At 39.7% G+C, this 20,417-nt stretch overlaps 1 protein-coding gene across 1 annotated transcript in view; it reads right to left on the bottom strand.

The window, feature by feature from the left end:
* Window positions 1–20,417, bottom strand: part of Hdgfl3 (HDGF like 3) — a 51,987-nt gene that overhangs the window by 6,734 nt on the left and 24,836 nt on the right. The window contains exons 2-5 of the mRNA XM_076546235.1: window positions 17,916–17,992; window positions 12,019–12,157; window positions 11,391–11,546; window positions 5,957–6,103 (exon numbers count right to left, since the gene is read on the bottom strand). Coding sequence (XP_076402350.1) covers window positions 5,957–6,103; window positions 11,391–11,546; window positions 12,019–12,157; window positions 17,916–17,992 — 519 coding nt within the window. The remainder of the gene's footprint in view (window positions 1–5,956; window positions 6,104–11,390; window positions 11,547–12,018; window positions 12,158–17,915; window positions 17,993–20,417) is intronic.

Here is a 20,417-nt window from a genome sequence, read left to right on the forward strand (position 1 = left end):
TTAAGATTTGGATATTTGGTGAGTTGAGCAGTAAGGTGCAAGTCAAAATTACAGTGAGACTCCATCTCATTCCAGTAGCGGTGGCTATCTCTCATCAAGAAAACAAACAACAAATGCTGCTGAGGATGCAGGTGGAAAAGGGAACCCTAGCACAGTGTTGGGGAAACAAACTGGCAGAGCTACTATGAAATCTGCATGGAGGGTTTTCAAAAGACGAAAAATAAGGGCTGGGAGGTGCTCCATGGGTAAAGTGCTTGCTGCTCAAGCATGAGGGCCTGAGTTCGGATCCCCAGCACCTGGGTACAGCTGGGTACAGCAGTGTGTATCGGTAACGCCAATGCTTGTAGAGGAAAGCAGAGATGGGCAGGAGGGGGTGCAGGAAGGCACTGACAGTCAGCCAGCCTAGCAAAATCTGTGAGCTTAAGGCACAGTGAGAAATTGTCTTTTTTTTTTTTTTTTTTTTTTTTTAAAGAGGTTGAGAGTGATGGAGAATTTTCAGTGTTGCCCTCTGGTGTATACATGCGCAGGTATGCATGCATACAAATTAAAAGCAACAACAATCAGACAGAATTACTGATCATATATACCAGTCCTGAACATACACACAAAGAATCAAAGCATACAGTAGAGGTACCTGTACACCCATGTTTACTGTGGCACTTACTAACAACAGTTCAGTTATGGAATCATGCTAGGTGCTTATGAAAGGATAAGGAAAACTTCACACACACACACACACACACAAGTTTTAGTCATAGAATGAAACTATGCTGTTTGAAGGAAAATGACTGGAACACAATGATATAAATAAGACTTAGAAAGACAAATAAGGCTTTTAAAAAACCATATATAGATTCTAGATTTAATATAGGAAAGGGATAAGCTGGATGTGGGAGGGGACCAGGCCTGGGTAAATATAATAATGGTATAAATGGATGAAAACTTTTTAATGAATCTGTGTAGTTATTATACACTAATAACAAGCTTTAGTATTGGCCACTTTGTAAAAAACATAGTGACTTACTAATTCATAGGAAAAATAGACAGTTATTTGTTGCCAGTGATAAAATTTGATTATTTAGGTGAAAATTATTATTTTAAATCCTCCATGTGACAGCTTCTTGACATTTAAAGACTTCTAAAAGATAGTGATATTTAGAGACATGATTAAAATATACTAAACAGATCAGCATTTGCTAGTAACCAGTATTTCCAAACAAGTGAAAGCTGTGTGAGGTCCAACTAGTCTAAGGGATTGTACCGAACCAAAACATGAATAGCTCAGATCCTCTCCTAGTTAGCATCAGCTGTCAACTTGACACAGCCTAGTATCATCTAAGGCAGTCTCAACTGAGAGACCTCCCAGATCAGATCGTCTGTGGCCATGTTTGGGAGCAACTGTCTTGACTGATGATTGATGTGGGAGGGCCCAGCCCACTGTGGTCAGCATCATTCCTAGGCAGATGGTCCTGGGCTGTGTAAGGAAGCTAGCTGACCACAAACCAGTGAGAGAGCCAGTGCATGAGCCAACAAACAGCATTCCTTCATGGTTTCCTCTTCAAGCTCCTGCCTTGCTTGAGTTCCTGCCCTGACCTCCCTCAATGATGGATTGTAACCTGAAATGCAAGACAAATAAACCCTTTCCTCTTCAAATTGTTTTTGGTCAGTGTTTTATCACAGCAACAGAATGAAACCAGACAGATTCCTAATGCAAGTACCTTTTAGGACACTACTATTCACAAGATAAGAAATGAAAGAGCTAGAAACAGGGAAGAAAGAAATCATCCCTATATGCACCTGACAATGCTATATTTAAAAATCTCAAAGGTTTCACTAGAAAATCTTTAGACCAGATAAACATTAATTAGCAGGATGCAAAAACAACATACCCAAATCAGAAAACTTGTTATACACTGATAAAGAGTTTGTGGAGAATCAGAGAAAACCATCTTATTTATTTGTAATAGCACTAGGAAAAGTAAAATGCCCAGAAATAACTCTAAGCAAGGAGGTGTGAGACCTTCACAATGACAACTTAAAGACACCGAAGAAAGAAATTGGAAACCAGGAGATGGAAGGTTCTAAGCTCACGGACTGGCAGAATCAGTACTGTGAAAATGGTTACATTACTGAAAGTGATATACATATCAATACATTCCCACCCAAACACCAACAACACTGTTCAATGAATTACAAAATACAATCCTAAAATACAGCTGGAAATGCAAAGGACCTCCACTAGCCACAATGATTCCAAACAGAAAGAATAGTACTGGAAGGATCCAAAGACTTGATCTCCAATTATACTGCAGAGCTACACAAACTGCGTGGTCTCAGCACTGAAACAGACACGAAGTCCAATGGAACAGATAGAGGACAGAGAACCTGGAAATAAAGCCTACACATCACAGTCACCTAATCTTTATTTTTTTCAAAACACATATTAGGAGGAAGCTGCCTTTTTCAATAAATAGTTCTAGGAAAACTGGATATACACCTGTAGGAGAATGAAACTAAATTTGTATCTCACTCTGTGTAAAAATAAATTCAAAATTGGATCAAAGATTTTTATGTAAGACCTAGTAATTTGAAAATGTTAGAGAAAAAAAAGCACATAAGGTTGAGAGGAGAAGGTGGTGTTAAGGAAAAGGGGAGGAACTGGAGGGGAAGAAATAGGAAATGTGTTTGATCAAAACACATTATACATATGTTTGAAATTCTCAACACTTTCTTTAACCTAAAAAAAGTGAAGGAAAACACAGGCAAAGTATTTCCAGACACAGCAACAACTTTCTGAGGGCGTTAACAGCATGAGAAATCGTCCCAAGGACTGATGGACGGGATCATAGGAAACTACAAAGTGAAGGAAGAGCTCAGGAAGGTGGGCCGAACCCCAGAGTGGGAAAAAGTCTTGGCCAAGTATGCATTTCCTGGGGGTTAGTATCTAGAATGTATGAGAAACTGCAAACACTGAACACTAAAAAGATCCAATTAATAAATTAACATCCTTTGGATTCTATACCCCCTCCCCCAGACTGAGCTCCCTGTCCTCCACCTCCTGTACTGTAGTCCAGCTGAATTCAGTTCTCTGCCCTCTGTATGCCCGCACACCTCAATCTGCCTGGAGCAAACACAGTCTTTCCCACTGCTTACTTCAAATTCATGCACACCAGCCCCAAGTGGGTCCTGCTGCCTTAACAATCACCTTCATTTCTCAAGTCCATTCACTCTTCTAGTCTTCTAAGTGACTATTTTAAACCTCTTCCTCTTTTGGAACTTCAGCACTTTTTCCTGCACCCCCTCAAGTGATGACCCTGTTTCCTTAGAAAACAGAAGTGACTACACAAGCATTTTTCATAAGCTCCCCTCCCAGGTACCCATTTCTCTGTATCTGTGTCTAATACTCCCTCACGATGTGTACTCATCTCATAGTTTTCTTTGATAATTCATCTATTGAACCATTCTTGAAGACTGTGCATCAAGAAAAAAGGTCCTTTGACATTCTATCCCAGCTCGTGACTACTGCATATTTAAAAATAAGTTTACTATGAGGTTATTGGCTTTATGAAATATCATGACTCATTAGAAAGCTACTATTAATTTCAAGGGTAACTGACTAAAGGCACGTAAGTGAATCCAGGCAGAAACTCATACTATGTGACAGATGATTTCAGTAAGATTGTTAAAACCGTTATGCTTAAAGACAGAAAATACTAACCACACAAAGAAAAGTAAACAGCCAACTAAATAAAATTAAGAAAGTATTTTTTTAAAGCAAAAGAAAGTGAACAGATAAGACACAAACATTAAACAGTATTGTACAGCATAAGCAAAGTCCTATAAATGAGTAAGAAAAAAGCCTAATGGGAAAATAGGCAAAGCCCTGGAAATGTGTATGGTGGAGAAGAAACATGGTCGGTTGACACACATACAAAGAAGCTTCTCACTGACCACACTGCATTATAAACTCATACTGCAATGATTATTTTAGAGCAATATGTTGTCAGAAATCAAAGTCAGATGACACCAAGATAACTGTGGGGCTCTAACACACTATTTGGCACCGTTGGTCTGAGCATAAACTGGGCATAAACTGGGCAACTCCTCCCGAGAGTGACTTGGTCCAACTGAAAGCCATAAACTTGTACTTCAGCATCTTCAGTTCTAGTTGCATACTAAGAAAACTTGAGCATGCGCACTAGCAGACAAAACGCTTACAGCAATATAGTTCTAAACTACTCAAAACTGGAAACAGCCCAAATACCCATTAACAGCAGGCTGAATATATATATATATGAATATATATATATATATACTTATATATATACACACACATATATATATATATAAATTGTGGCACATCCACATTCCATTATATATGCTATATAAATAGACAATTATACAGCACTGAAAAAGGAATAAGGGCTGCAAAGATGGCTTGGTTAGTAAAGGGATCCAGGATCTGAGCTGGATCCCCAGGATTCATGTCAGAGTATGGATTCTTGAAAGTTGTCCTGGAACCTCCATACATGCACCACAGCAAGCTGTGACAGCTCCCCGCCCCAAGTAATAACTGTTTTTAATTTAAAAAAAAAAATCAAATCTGCTGAATGAACCTTAAAAACAGAGTAGTGATTAAATGTCATCATTAAAAAAATATTCGTAAACAAGCCAAACTGAACAATGTTGATAAAAATGGAAATAGGAACTTTGTTTGTTTTGTTTTTTGAGACAGGGTTTCTCTGTGTAGCCCCCTGGCTGTCCTGGAACTCACTATGTAGACCAGGCTGGCCTCAAATTCAGAGGCCAGAGAGTACTGAGATCAGAGGCGAGCGCCACCATGTCCGGTGAACGTGGGAACTTTTAAGGAAGTATACCATGGTAGATTGATGAAGGAGAGCTCTAGGGGACAGGGGAAGCAGAAGAGAATGGTGACTGCTAAGAAGAGTCAGGAGGAGAAAGTGCCTAATGGTATTAAACGCTGCAAGAGAGGGTGGCAGGCCAAGTGTGGGGATGCACCCTGCAGACCCAGCATCTGAGGCATGAGGCCAAGAGTTTGAGGCCAGCCTGAGCTACACAGTGAGTACCAGGCCATACAGGGGTGCACACAAGACCCTGTCTCAAAAACTGAGTGGAGGAGGAGGAGGAGGAGGAAGAAGAGGAGGAGGAGGAGGAGGAGGAGGAAGAGGAGGAGGAGGAAGAGGAGGAGGAGGCTGAGGCAGGCTACCCGAGTGACAGGAGTGAGAGAAGAGCCGCGAGCGTCCTCCACAGTAATGCCAGCTGACTAGACGAAGAGAGGAGGCTGAGAGGCAGCCAGGACTATGAGCACGGAAGAAGAGCTACAGAGTCAGTTAAGAGAGGGCAGCAGTGCGCTTCCCAGCCTTCACCACTCATCCACTCAATCACCTGCAGGCTGCGAGTCAATCCTGTTAGGCAAGTGTGCACCGCTCAAGCCTCAGCCCGCACAGGTTATTATCTGAAGACAACTAGTCTACAAAGAAAACAAGCTATGGGAAATGCCCAGGTGCACAAGTGACCTTTACTACCATTTCTTCAAATGTGGACCTGCCTCTAATGCTAGTCAACAGAAGTTAACAAGAGGCAGGAAGGAAACCTGTTGCTGTGGGTCTTTTCAGTATCAGTACTGAAATATAGCTTGAATACTAGTATTATATTTTGCATATGCCATTGACTTTGTGATAAAAGAAACAGAACCGTTAACTTTCAATTTCAATAATTTGCAAACTACTTCAAAATACTCAGAAGTTGCTAAAGTAGTTTGAAAAATAATAAATATTCAGAACTCCAATTTCCTAGGAGGGAATCATTTCCACATGGCTCTCTTCTGTCCTCAGACTAACCATCTGACCACTCACTCAGGCTCTGTGAATGCTGACTTCCCAAGGGAAGTCGTCTAGGTGACCAGGGGATAAGGCAATCATCAGCACATCCTCACCCCTTCCCCGGCTTTCTGCAAGTCTGAAGTCGCGTTTCTGGTGTCATTGCCGGCGTCTCCGCCCTCAGAGCTGCTTTTGTTTTCCTCTTCTTTGCAGTCTTTATCATCCTCATCTCCTGGAGATTTCCGGGACTGTTTAGAAGACTTCTAAACATTTAGACAAGTCAGAGATTAGAGTCAAAAGCAGAGCTCCAACTGCACAAGTGTAAGTAAAGAGGTGCATAACGAGCTGGTGTGCACGGAGCCCATGTGCTCGATGTAGCACATACAGGGAACACATTCAGTGTGCTAAGGCTGGGCTAGGTCATTTCACTTCTTGCAAGAAGTGTGGTATTAAAAACTAGACTATACAGATACCTACAGCATGACTAAATACAACTAGGTGAGCACCTACAACCTTAGGAGACCTTCAGAACTGAAAGTCACGTTATAGTAACAGAAACCGAGTTCCGGAGAATTGAGTTGAACTCTCCAAGACAACACATGGCATTCAAGGTAGAATATCTCTCAGCAGCTTTTTGGCTAGGGACATACATAAAGACCCTGACAAAGCTTCTGTATCACAGCATGACACAAGCAATTTAATCTTTAAACTATGGGTCATTACTTAAACATCAAGAGTATACTGACGAACCAGTCCATTGTCTTTGTTATCTTGCATTTGAAATCAAATTATAGTTTGCAACAAAAGTTGCTTGGCAGCATAGTACTAAAGTTAGAAAAAGATGGCTTCAATTATGTGTCTTATTTATAATGGTGAGATGTATCATTTTTAACAGTGTCTTTTAAAAGACTTTTTTGAATTCTTTAGAACTAGATGTACTTATTGTGCATGAGTATGTGTTTGTATGGGTGCATGTACCTACCATGGCATGTGTGGAAGTCAGAGAACATCCTGTGGGAACCAGTTCCCTCCTTCTATCATGTGGTTCCTGAGTCTAACTCAGGTCATCAGGCTTGGTGGCAAGTGCCGTCACCAACTGAGTCTCATGATGACTGCTCTTAGGGTTTTTTTTTTTTTTTTTTTTTTTTTTTAAATAAAAAACAAGTTTAATTCCAAGCATCTGAATAATAAACAATGACCACTAGGCAGAAAACACAAAAGCTAAGCTGTTTGTTCAAATGCAGTCCTTTTAACATATTGGGAACTTGACCAGCTTGTCCTTCTATCTATTAAATCCATATTTCTCTTAAGAAGTTGTCAGGGCTGGGATTGTAGCTCAGTTAGGAGCGCCTGCCTAGCATGCAGGAGACTGTGGGTTTGCTCCCAGCACTACACAGACTGAACAGGAGGGTGAATGTCTGTAACCCCAGCCCTCCCCTCGGGAGATAGAGGAGGGAGGATGATCGCAAGCTCAAGGACATGACTGGGCTACATAACGAGTTTGAGACCAACCTGGGGTACATAGAGCAGTTTCTCTAGGGAAAAAAGGAAGAAGGGGAGAGGGGAAATATTTTTTAATCAATCCTCAAGTACTTTAAAAACAAAAACTAAGGTAAATTGACTAAACCAAATCATTGTTCTTGGCCTTCCAGTAATGAATTAGCAAACTGGAGCCCCCTCATAAATCAGTTCTTAAAAATTATTTTATTTTATTTGTGCGTGTGCGTGCGTGCGTGCGTGCGTGCGTGCGTTTGTGTGTGTGTGTGTGTGTCTGGCTCTCTAAGAGGACAATAAGTGCTTTTAACTTCTGAGCCATCTCTCCAGCCTCTTACACATATAATCCACTTTTTTAAATGCAGAGATTGGCTGGTGAGATGGCTCAGTGGTTAAAAGAGCTTACTTGCAGAGGACCTGGGTTCAGTTCCCAGCACTGATATGGTGGCTAACAACCACTCATAACTCCAGTTCCAGGGAATCCAATGTCCCATTCTGGTCTCTGCAGGCCACACACACACACACACACACACATGCACGCACGCACGCACGCACGCACGCACGCAGAAAGATCTTCTAGTCACATAACCGAACACATAATCAGACTGCTTGTATTTTACCTGATTAAAAGTACCAACCACACTCAAAACGTTAGTTTAAAATGTTATCATTTTTACCTTTTAGATTAAAAACTGATTTATTTACCAAGTTTGGAGCATGTTCAGTTAATGATCCCATATGACAGTATAAAAGTAACTTTTTCACTTTAGTAGACATTATGTAACGTTTGAAATGTGCTAACTGCATTAACCAGTTATCTTCAAATAACAGTCCTCACCTGACACTTGTGACAGAGGAGCTTGTGATCCTCTATCTCCCGAGGGGAGGGCTGGGGTTACAGACATTCACCCTCCTGTTCAGTATCTAAATATACATAAAACGCCTGTGCAGGGCATGACACAAATACCAAGTCTCATACCAATGGGAACCAGGGCACTAATTCTACTAATGAGTGATGATATTTAGTATCTCAGCAGGAAATCTGGGTGCCAAACTAACTTTGATCATTACTCCTCTAAGTTTCTTTTAAAATGGTGTTTATCATCTGTTTTATCAGTATGGTACTGAATTGGTTTTATGCCTAATTGTTGCTTTGTTATCCAAAATTCTTGCTCTTTTAGCTTCTTTTCTAGTTTAATTTGTTGTAAGGATCTGATAAGCCTTAACTGTAGATCCTTTGCATATAGAGTACTTTGAATCTACATTTTCCTTAACATGAATCAGCTTGCTGTTAAAAGATATGTAATTTTCCTCAGATCTGCTGTACTTTGGCTTCTTATTTTGATTATTGAGTTTTTTCCACTCACAGGTCAATGAAATTTGGTAAATAGAGGAGATGTGAGATAATCCCTTTACCTGACTGGGATGTTACAGAAGGTTTTCAAGTGCAAAGGCAGACTACTCAACTTTAAGAGACATTCACTACATTCAACACCAAGAGAACACTGGGAATCCAGAGGGAGTAGCAGGGTTATAGTAGAAAGTAGCTCTCCAAGTATCATTTCCATGTGAGCAGACTTATAAACTAGACCCCCCATCCTTTCCTGAAAGTTCTGAAACAGCAGTTCTGGGGGCCTTAAGGCATGCCAACAGCATTTCACAGAACTCTGATCCATGTGAAAGTTTGAGACCCACTATGCGATATTAACAGTAAAAAGTTACAGCCTGACTAGGTGTTTTGGCTCATACCTGTAATTAGATCATTTGGGAGTTTGAGGCAGGAAGAATACCGTGAGTTCAAGTCTAGTCTGGGATATAAATTGAGTTTCAGGCTAGCCTGGATTGCAGAGATAGACCCTCTACGAGGAAACACACACACACACACACACACACACACACACACACACACACACACACACACACACACACACACACACAGCCCACTCCAACACACAAATGTCTATACAAAGTCAGAATTCTGACTGGGTAGTAGCTCAGGTGGTAGAACAGTGACCTTGTATGCACAAGAACTTGAGTTTACTTCCTAACATGGTGCAAAGCCAGCAACGGTAAAAAATTAAACATAGTTCTGAAGTTATCGTGAAAGTTGCAATGAAATAAAGCTAGTTCATTCTATTGAATTAAAATGAAATAATCCTTTAACCAGACACACTTCAGCCCTCACCTTCCCTGCTGTAAAGTGCTGAGTCTCGGTCCTGTTGATCCCTGAAACATGCAATGCAATAGTGACATGGAAAGGGAACATGTCCACTGGGAAAAGTGTTTGAAGCCTTATGTAGCTTTCACATAATTTAGGGTTACAAACACATTCCATACAAGCTCAGCAGGCAATCAATTAAGTAAAAATAACTCAAATGAATGTTAAGTGAAACCCAAATACTAACAGAAATTCAGCTTAAAAATAACTGCAATGGAAGAAACAGTCTGAGAGGGGAAATTCTTATTTTTTTTTTAAATAATTTGTAAACCATCAAAGGCAATCATTTGTTTGCTTATTGTGTTATATGTGTGTATGTGTGCACGTGTGTCCAACTCCTCCTCCTCTTCCCCTCCCACTATTTTCCCCTCCAAGTGCTTGTGTTTGTGCCTTTTTTTTTATTTAACACCCACTGCATTCATGTAGTGCTTCCTGTATGTATATGGAACATGAATGGCCTCAAAGGTCCTGAATCTACCTTATATTTTTAGGTAGGGTCTCTTACTGAACCCGGAGTTCCCTGACTAGGCCAGACAGGCTGATTAGCAAGCCCCTTCAAGGGACCATCCTATCACACCTACCCTGCCAACACAGGGGTTACAGACACATGGCCCAGACTGCAGGGGGCTGTTAGGTTATCTAAACTTGGTCCTCATATGTGTGCAGGGAGCATTTTACCCACTGAACCGTCTCTGGGCCCCAGCAATCATGTTAGCAGTCAATAAGGGTATAGAGTGACTAACACAACTAGGTGCACAGAAAGAACAATGAATGGACACAATTTTACCTATATGTTAGGAGGTGGGTTTTAACAACTGCCAAAGCAAAATCTTAATAGTCTCAGAAGCTCTTGGTATTTGTTTTCTCAGATGTCTCCGGAGAGTATATACAGCCAATAAATACAAGAATTGAAATAGAAATACTTTCAAGTACTCAATCATGTGACAGACTCTACTGAATCCTGAACCAATCTTAGGTCTTCAAGGATCCATTTATCTTGCTTTCAGTTTCTAAAAGACAAAAAGCTTTCATAAATCTCAAGGTTTTTCTGACTGCATATCTAAAGTACTGTAAAACAAACCTAGTCTTTCCATTCGTAGATCTATCATCATGTGGAAGAAAACCCAAACTCAATTATACAGCTTCCAAGTCTGCACTGTGTAGCATTTACCTGTCTACCTGTGCTGAGTCAGGTGCAGTCAGATGTTCTAGGCAAGTACTTGGCTAAGGAACTATACCTCCTCAGTTCTGCTGTTCCTCTCCTTCTGTCACACACACACACACACACACACACACACACACACACACACACACACACACACACACGGCTCCCTCCCACACCCTTCTCTCAAGTCTTAGCAGAAACTTCACCTTTGCTTCCCAACTGTGGGATTTTTTTTATCTCATTTACTTCCTTCTTAACTCCTTTCACAATCTATATTTATTTATTATTTACTTGTTTATTGTACCCCCTCCCTTTTTATGGAGTCGGATTTCCTCACTCCTGCACACCCAGCTCAACTCAGTGTCTGGAGTAGCTTACCTGTATGCTTACCCTTCCTTCTTCAACACAGCCTTGAAGAGTCAGGAGCGACTCCCCTAACACCTCAGGCTTTCTGCCTTTCTCTCTGGTGTATGACTGCCTCTAAAGTTTGTAGTGTGTGTGTGTGTGTGTGTGTGTGTGTGTGTGTGTGTGTGTGTATGTGTATGTGTGTGGGGGGTGGAGGGCAGGGCTGAATCACATGTTTTAGGCAAGCACTTTGCCAAGGAACGATGCCTCCCACCCAGTCCTCAGCCTTAGTGATATGAAACATGAGCAGCAGGAGGGGTCCAGTGACCTTTGAAGTGTAGGACTTTTTCCGTTTTGAGCCTCCTTTCTCATTCTTCCTTTTGCCTTTTCCGTCTTCTACTCTGTCTCCTTCTTCCTCACTGCTCGCATCTGCAGTATTTCCACCTTCTCCCTCAGTTTCTGAAGAGCTCTGCTGCTGAATTGTCTAAGGAGAAAAATCAGCCAATTACATTTTGAAAAAGAACAAGAACACAAACTGTGGAAACAATCACTCTGTTTAAATTTCAAAGACTTTGGCCTACTTTTAACATTTTCAAAATAAAGGACTCTGACAGCCAGGCAGAGTGGCACTCATCTAATTCCAGCTACTCGGGAGGCTGAGGTAGGAGGGTTGCTTGTAGCCAAGAATTAGAAGCTAACCTCAGTAGCATGTGAAATCCTGATTCAATTAATGAACCAAATGGCTGTCCAAGTCAATTTTTCAAACGGCCACTTAACTCAGACTCTTCTGGGCAAGAGTTGGTACTTAATCAAAAACTGCTGCTAGAGCCAAAGAAGAACTCTGCCTTCAAATGAATGGAAGGCAAGTACTAGCATGAAGGACATTTTACAAAGATGCACAAGAGTTAAAAGCAAGGGAGAAGAGTACAAGAAGAGACTGTGATGCAAACTATTACCTGGTACCCAGTAAATTTCACTCCTGGGTTATTTTCAATTTCCCATAATCCTTCATTAAATCCTTTCCGTTTGTTTGACTTTCCAAACTTGTCTTTGTATTCCTTATATGGGAAAAGGTCTTTAGGACCTAGAAATGCACTGCAGAGATAGATCAGAAATAGAACTGATATGCTGACTTTCAAATACAAGGTATTTAAATATCAGGATCAAATATGATGTCAGAGCACATTACAATAAACATATTTAAAGTATATATAAACCCAGTGGGTTAAGCACGTATCACAAGATGCTTTAGAAACATATTTCAAAGCAATAAAAACGGATATCTGAGAATATAAAGCCAGTAACTCTGGGCTGTCCAATTCGACTTTACATTAATATTACCAATATGCGTTGTTTCAAACTGATTTTTAGCTACACAGGTAGAACTAGAGCTATTTACTTTGATTGCTTCAATCATTCCAAACTAGTATTTATGTTAATCTTACTGTAGGTAAGGGTTTGTGAGACTTAGAATAGGAATTTAAATGATTTAATTCTGTACAGTACTTTAGAATAGTTAGCCACTATTATTTCTGTAAATTGGGTAAAAGGGGGAAGAGAACAACCCAGAAGTAGCAAAGTAAATAGAATCACATCTAATTTAAATCTTTCTTAACTAAATTAATTGTAAGCATTAAAAAGTAGTTAAATTCTGTAGCTAACAGACTGGGGTACTTTAAACAGAATCTTTAGCATCATTATTTGTGATCTTAATCTAGTGTGTGAGACTACTGAGGCTCACTTGGGCTGACATCCTTAAGACATTTCAAATTAAAGTTTATGTACCTATTAATTTAACAAATACCAGTTAAACACCTACAATGTGTCAGGCGTTGTTACAAGGGTATTGAGAATTTCACAGAGAATAAGGCACAGCCATTGCCGCCTTCAGGAAGCACAGGTGCTAACAGTAGTGCTGATAGCAGAACAATTAAAATGGTAAATGAAACACATATTTCTTGTATTCAAAGAAGGATGGTATCTTAGTTTCTTTTCCTGTTGCTGTGATAAAACATCCTGACAAAGCAACTTAGGAAGGAAGGGTTTATTTGGCTTACAGTTGAGGTTATTATCCATCACTGTAGGGAAGTCAAGGGATCTAAAGCAGCTAGACACATCACATCCATAGTCAAGAGCAGAGAGCAATGAATCAATGCATGCATACTGATGCTCAACTCACTACATGCAATATAGTCCATCTTAGGGAATGGTGCTCTCACAGTGGGCAGGTCTTTCTATCTCAAATAATCAATTAAGAAAACCCCTCGCCAGGCGGCAGCGCACGCCTTTAATCCCAGCACTTGGGGAGGTAGAGGCAGGCAGATTTCTGTGAGTTCAAGGCCAGCCTGGTCTACAAAGCAAGTTCCAGGAAAGGCGCAAAGCTGCACAGAGAAACCCTGTCTCAAAAAACTGAAAAAAAAAAAAGAAAAAGAAAAAGAAAAAAGAAAAAGAAAACAAAAGCCCTCACAGACAACTTAAGTCTAGATAATCTCTCATTGAAACTCTTTCCCTGGGAGTCTAGATTGGGTCAAGTTGACAATTGAACTAGCCATCCCAGAGGGATAGACTAGGGATGACTTCTACAATTGTAGCTATAAAAATTGGGGAAGACATCTCCAAAAAGGGAACATCTAAGGAAAGGAGGTGAAGGAGCCATCTGTGCTGTTACCTGGGAAAGAACTATGTGTCTGAGAAACACCAAAGAGGCCAATGCAGCTGGAGTGAAATCAGTAGCAGTAGAGCAGTATGGGTAAGGTCAGAGAGGTGACAGGTTAGTGACGGATCACTTAGGGCCTTGGAGTACACTGCAAAGGTATTAAGTAATATGGGAAGGCACGAAAGGTTCTGAAATATGTTAGTATCATCATTAGGCTGTTATGTTGGAAACCAAGTGAAGGTTAGCTACTAGGATGTGAGCAGGAAGTCATAGAAGGCTATCGAAATAAAGTAGTGATGGCAGCCTGAGCCAGAGCATAGCTGGCGAAGAAATATCACATCCAGAATTCATTCTCAGGCAAGACATTTTGATGTAGAAACTGGATTTTTATCTATAAGGCTTCAGAATGAGAAATAAGAAAGCTGGAGTTGTTATTTACTGAAATGTTATGATTTTTCTTTTGAAGGAAAAGAGTTGGGGTAGAGCTCATTGTTAGGTGTAAAAACTTAAGTCCCAGTTAAGACATTCAAAAGAAGATATCAAGTAGGGAGTTAGAAAGATCATTCAGGAGATTAAAGAAAACTATGAGCTAGAGACAGGAATTTAGAAATCAGCAAAAGATGATACTGAAACCTTTCAGTCAACATGTTAACTCCATTCATAAACTCCATTTTCTGACTGGGTATAGCAATGATCTTTCACTGTCCAGCTGAATAAAAATGAACTAACAAATCTATTTATACTAAGTGTGTTGGTACACACCTATAAAGCACATGGGAGGTGGAGGCAGGAGTTTGAGCCCATTCTGGGCTGTGTGAAACCCTGTTTATAAGGGAGAAGGAAAGACAGTTTTATCTAAGAGTGTAGACCTGGTAGTCAATCATACTCCAGGAAGACCACATGCAGAAGTTTTAAAGAACATGGCCTGCAAAGGGAGAGGCACTATTAGGGGGTGTGGCATTTTTGGAGTAGGTATGGCCTTGTTGGAGGAAGTATGTCCCCGTGGAGGTGGGCCTTGAGTTCTCATATATGCTCAAGCACACCCAGTGTTTCAGACCACATCCTGTTGCCTTCAAGTCAAGATGTAGGACACTTGATTATTTCTCCAGCATTATGTCTGCCTGCACACCACCATGTCACACCATGATGATAATGGACTAAACCTCTGAAAATGAAAGTCACTCCAATTAAATGTTTTCCTTTATAAGAGTTGTCATGATTATGGTGTCTCATCATAGCAACAGAAAACCTAACTAAGACACCACACATCTAAGACTATTTGGGCAGTACAATTTGGTCTTGGTGGTTTAAAAAGAAAAGACACAAAGTTAAGTGAGTAGAGAAGAAGGTGTGGATCCAGGAAGAGTTGGGGGGAGGGGAAATGAACATGCTCAAAACACAAAACCAAGATAAAAATTTTGAGGGGTGGGTTGAAGTCTTATTTGATGAACAACATAAACATGAGAAAAAATGGACACTGCATATGGCTAGTTTACTTTCAAGGAAACTTGACAGGAATTATTACTCTGGCTTTTGACTTTCTTCAGTCATTGATCTATGTACAGGAAATAACTGTGGGTTAAGCTGCCTAAAGTTTGTATTGCCAGCTGGTAGATCTTTAAGGGCACCTTTCTACTTCTAGTGACTTACAGAATGTCTTAAAAACAAACACTTACCAAGGGAATAAAAGTAAACACATAATTTTCATAAAAGGTGCATACAGTAGAAGTGTGATTTTTTTTTTTAAATTAACTTCTGCCTTGTCCCAAAAATGCAACCAGATAATTTGGAACAGGTTATTCCAAGGAAAAATCAGAACAATGGTATGCACATAAAATAATGTCAGGAGTGAGATAAATAAAATACATATCACAAAGCATTATGTATTTATAGGTAACACATTTACTTCTAAGCTTTCTAGTAGCCCAAGAAAAGGCATATATACAATGTTTATTTGATGAAAATAGGACTTGGGTTTAGCTTCTTGCCTCCTTGAAGACTTGCAGCTAGTCCAGCAACACACACACACACACACACACACACACACACACACACACACACACACACACAGAGACAGACCAACAACAAACTAAACTCAACACTATACCGAGAGAGAGAGAGAGAGAGAGAGAGAGAGAGAGAGAGAGAGAGAGAGAGAAACAACAACAAACTAAACTCAAAACAATACCAAAAAGCCCTTACAAAATATTATTTCCTGAATGATATACACTATTTCTCACATAAGAAAATAAATCTGTCTTCAGGACTTTATTGTGGTGCTTTTGAGACCAGAATGAAGGGAAGTTAGAATGGGAGAAATAGCAAGCTAAGATTCATGCCAAACTCTGTAACATTTAAATGAAAATAAATGACACAGTCAGAGTGTGGCAAGACTACAAATTGCCCCCCAGCGTCACTCTCCTCTTTTTTTATTAACAGATCACTTCTCCCATACTTTAGAACTGCTCAGCTGGAGGCCATTTTCCAGCTTCCGCATTGCTGTGTGTGGCTCCATGAGCAAACTCTTGACAACGGAATGAAAGCAAGCAGAAGTCATCTAGGGGCCTTTCTTGCCATTTCCTTCCAAGGCATCCTTGTTTTTCACTCTTCTTCTCTCCTCCCCTCTCCCTAGAAGATGCACATATACAACTGAAGCATGTTAATATTTAAAAATACGCAAACAAGCTGGGTCTTCGTGAAGGCAAATGACTTTACCCCCAGTACTCAGGAGGCAGAAGCAGGGGGATCTCTGTGAGTTCAAGGTCAGCCTGGTCTATAGAGTGAGGTTCTCACAAACAAAAGCATACAAGAGTAATACATCAAGAAATGGTAGGGTCTGAGAGAGGGTGCTGAGTTCTTAGAGCAATCTGTCTCTCCACTGGACCTGTGCCCACTTCTGTATTATTGTAAAAGAAGAAAATAAATGTCTATATTACTTGAATCTATATATTAACAAACGTAATTAGGAAACCTTAAAAAGGCAGTATATTTGTTTTAGGTCTAAAGGTGAAAGAGCTTGAGAGAACATAACTTTGTCCTATAAAAAATGAGTGGAAGAAGCTTCTCTAAAGGGGACATCTATAGAGTTCCAAAAGGGGTTACTGGGAGTGCTAAGTCAACCACTCTAGGTCTTTACAAGTGTCCTGAAAGGAGACCTTGGGTTGATAACCAATATTTAAAATAGAAACAGAAACGGCATTCAAAGCAAAGATGTGTTTTCAGTAATCAAGATTTCTATGAATAACAACTTATTTTATGGTTTGAATTTGAAATGCCCCCTCTCCTCTGCTCATATGTTCGAACATTTAGTTCCCAGATGGTGATGCTAATTTGGGAAGTTGTGGAGTCTTATGAGGTGAGGCCTGAAAAGAGAGGTCGTTAGAAACATACCTTTTAAGCTATACCCATCTCTGGCCCTGGCTTGCCATGTCTACATGTCCTAGTCCATCCTGTAAAAACCTATAACCAGATGGGTGGCAGTGGCGCACGCCTTTAATCCCAGCACTGGGAGGCAGAGCCAGGTGGATCTCTGTGAGTTCAAGGCCAGCCTGGGCTACAGAGCAAGATCCAGGACAGATACCAAAACTACATGGAGAAACTCTGTCTCGAAAAACAAAAACAAACAACAATAACAAACAAGCAAAAAAATCCCTATAACCAAATATTCTTGCTGACACAGACTCTACCATGCTTCCCCTGCTGTGATGAACTGAAGCCATGAAGCAAAATGAACATATCTTCCTAAAGTTGCTTCTGTTGTGCTTTACTTTGTTACAACATGCAAAAATAACTAATATACCTTACAATAATAAAAATGTGTTAAGTTTGGTTACTTTAGAAGTGGATATAATGACTAACAACAGATAAAATAGTACAGATCATGGATAAGAATGTAATCTAGTGTAGTACAGATCATGATAAGAATGGAATCTAGTGGAGTAGTACAGATCATGGATAAGAATGTAATCTAGTGGAGTAGTATAGATCATGGATAAGTATGTAATCTAGTGGAGTACAGATCATGGATAAGTATGTAATCTAGTGGAGTAGTATAGATTATGGATAAGTATGTAATCTAGTTGGGTAGTACAGATCATAGATAAGTATGTAATCTAGTGGAGTAGCATAGATCATAGATAAGTATGTAATCTAGTCAAATTAGAGAGGCTGAAACTTAAAGCTATTTTGTTAACTTACGTTTCATGGGTACCAAAAAAGAAGATAGGATACTTGTTGGCTGGAGGCTTCACAGCTCCCTCTGGGAGTTCGTCAATCTATTAAAGATAAATTCAGTTATGAAATAATGCTGTAAACACAATATAAACATTGTTTTGATAATGTATTGCCTATTATAAAATAATATTAGTGTAATGAAAATTCTAATAGTTTTTTTCTTAAACCTAGCAAAATTATTCTAAACATCCTATTTGGTCCTACTTAAAACTGTAAATTGTTATCCATTACAATAATTTATTAAGGCCAAACTATTAATTTCTTTTGATTCAACTCCTGGAAATCTGTTCTAGTGAAATAAACAACAGAGAAACAAAAGCTGTACTTTTAAAAGCAATGATAAACACATATCCCTAGCATACATTTCAACATAGGAGTTATGAGAACTAATAATGCATTACTATGTAATCATCGTTCTGGACCATGCTGAGTTTGTAGCTTCAGCCACGTAAGCCTTAAAGATACACATTTATTATTTCACTTCCATGTTCCACATTCTATAGCTTTTTGTTGCATATATCACTCCTATGTATGCATCTGAACCATTTCTGGCATTTTTAAAAATAAAGAGAAGTCATGTCTTCCCAAGATCTACCAGTTCTTATGTACTGCTGAGGTTGAAAACTTCAGAGAGGATAAGGTCAAAATTCCTTAGAATATTCCAAGAAATGGTCACTCTTCTCCTCATATCATGACTCAACAACATGAAACTAGATGGACTTATTTTTAAGCACACTATTTTTAATTCTGTTGTTGAGACAGGGTTTCACACTGTAACTCAGGCTGGCTTGAAACCCACTGTAGCCCAGGCTGTCTGGCAACTTGTAGTCCTCTAGCCTTTGCCTCCTGAGCACTGGAATTACAGACAAGCACCAGCATGCTCTTTTCTTTCAGTCTTCTCTGATGGCTGAACTTCCCAGTTTTTCAGAGACATACATATATTGTTCAATTACAACAATGAATATTTGTTTACAATATTTTGTTAACAAAATAAGCTACAAGAAGTCATCAGCAATTTCCCAAAATGCTTATCTAGAAATGGTTTCTAGTTACAATACAGCTTTCTAATTTTACCCTGAACATTTCAACTCCTGCATTCACAAATGAGGGACTCGGAAATTGAAGATTAACATGGTAAATCTACCTGCTGGCCATGCTTTTCTCTGGAAGCTAGATATGGCTACAAGTCATGATTCTGTTACTACTGGCTATGTGATCTTGGGCAATTACTCAACTGTAGTTTCTTCATCTCTTCACATGACACACACATTGTTACTGTGACTATCAAATGAAAGGCAGTTTAGAATCCCTAACACCAGGTGTTCAATAAATAAATGATAAGACAGTTATTATTACCATAAGCCTATGAAACTTTCTAGGGGCCGTATCTTGTTTGTATGTGTGCCTGCATGTGGAGGGCTGAGGCAGACATCAGGTACCTTTCTTCAATTGCTTTTCACCTTTCATTTTTGAAACATGGTCTCTCCCTGAACCTGAAGCTTATTGATTCCACTAGCTGGACAGCCAGTGAGCTTCAGGGATCTGCCTGTTTCTACTCCACTAGGATCTGAACTCAGGCTCTCATGTTTCCCTACCAATAGTCATTCCTTAGCCCCTGTAGGAGCTATATCATGTTTAAAATTTTATCCCTAACACTATTGCTTAAATATGGTCTGAGAGTATCCCTCAATAGTTCAAATGTTGGAAGCTTGGCTCTCCAATGTAGGGATGAGAAAAAGCAGTAATACCTCTACTGGAAGCTACTGGGAGGTTGTCCTGGGAAGAGATTACATAAGGTAGTTCTCATAGGATCCCCGTGTTCATTCTTATAAAAGCCAGAGCCCGCTTCCTAAATTACTCACCATTTCCTATCTTTCTATGAAGTAGTTCCCTCTTGACACATTTCTACCATTATGCTACCATTCACCATGAGGTAATGAAGGGAAGGGACCTTCACCAGAACTGCTGACATGCTGTTTGGACTTTCAGCACTCACCCACAAACTGACTAATTCACTTATGTAGGTATGACAGATAGTGGTTATCAATCTTTGTTGTTGTATGGTAAAATATCTAACATATCATAATGGAAAAAAAAACCTCATGACTCATTAAGAAAAAACAAAAACTTTATGTTCATCATTGATTACAATTATATGTATGTATTTTCATAGAGACTAGGAAGGAATAGGAAATTGTAAACATCTAAGTGTGAGGTCAGTGGTATTAAAGGAGAAAAATTTTCCCTTTTCAACTTCCTTTTTGTTGTCATAATTTACAAAAGAAAATCTTTATATCAGAAGACTATAATTACCATTATATAAATAGAAAATTTATTATATTTCTATATTGCTGCTGTTTTAATTGAACCCCCTAATGATAGAGATTGGGTGGTGGTCGCACACGTCTTTAATCTCAGCACTCTGGAGGCAGAGGCTGGTGGATCTCTGTGAGTTTGAGGCCAGCC

Source organism: Peromyscus maniculatus, chromosome 1, assembly GCF_049852395.1.
Source record: "Peromyscus maniculatus bairdii isolate BWxNUB_F1_BW_parent chromosome 1, HU_Pman_BW_mat_3.1, whole genome shotgun sequence".
NCBI lineage: Eukaryota > Metazoa > Chordata > Mammalia > Rodentia > Cricetidae > Peromyscus > Peromyscus maniculatus.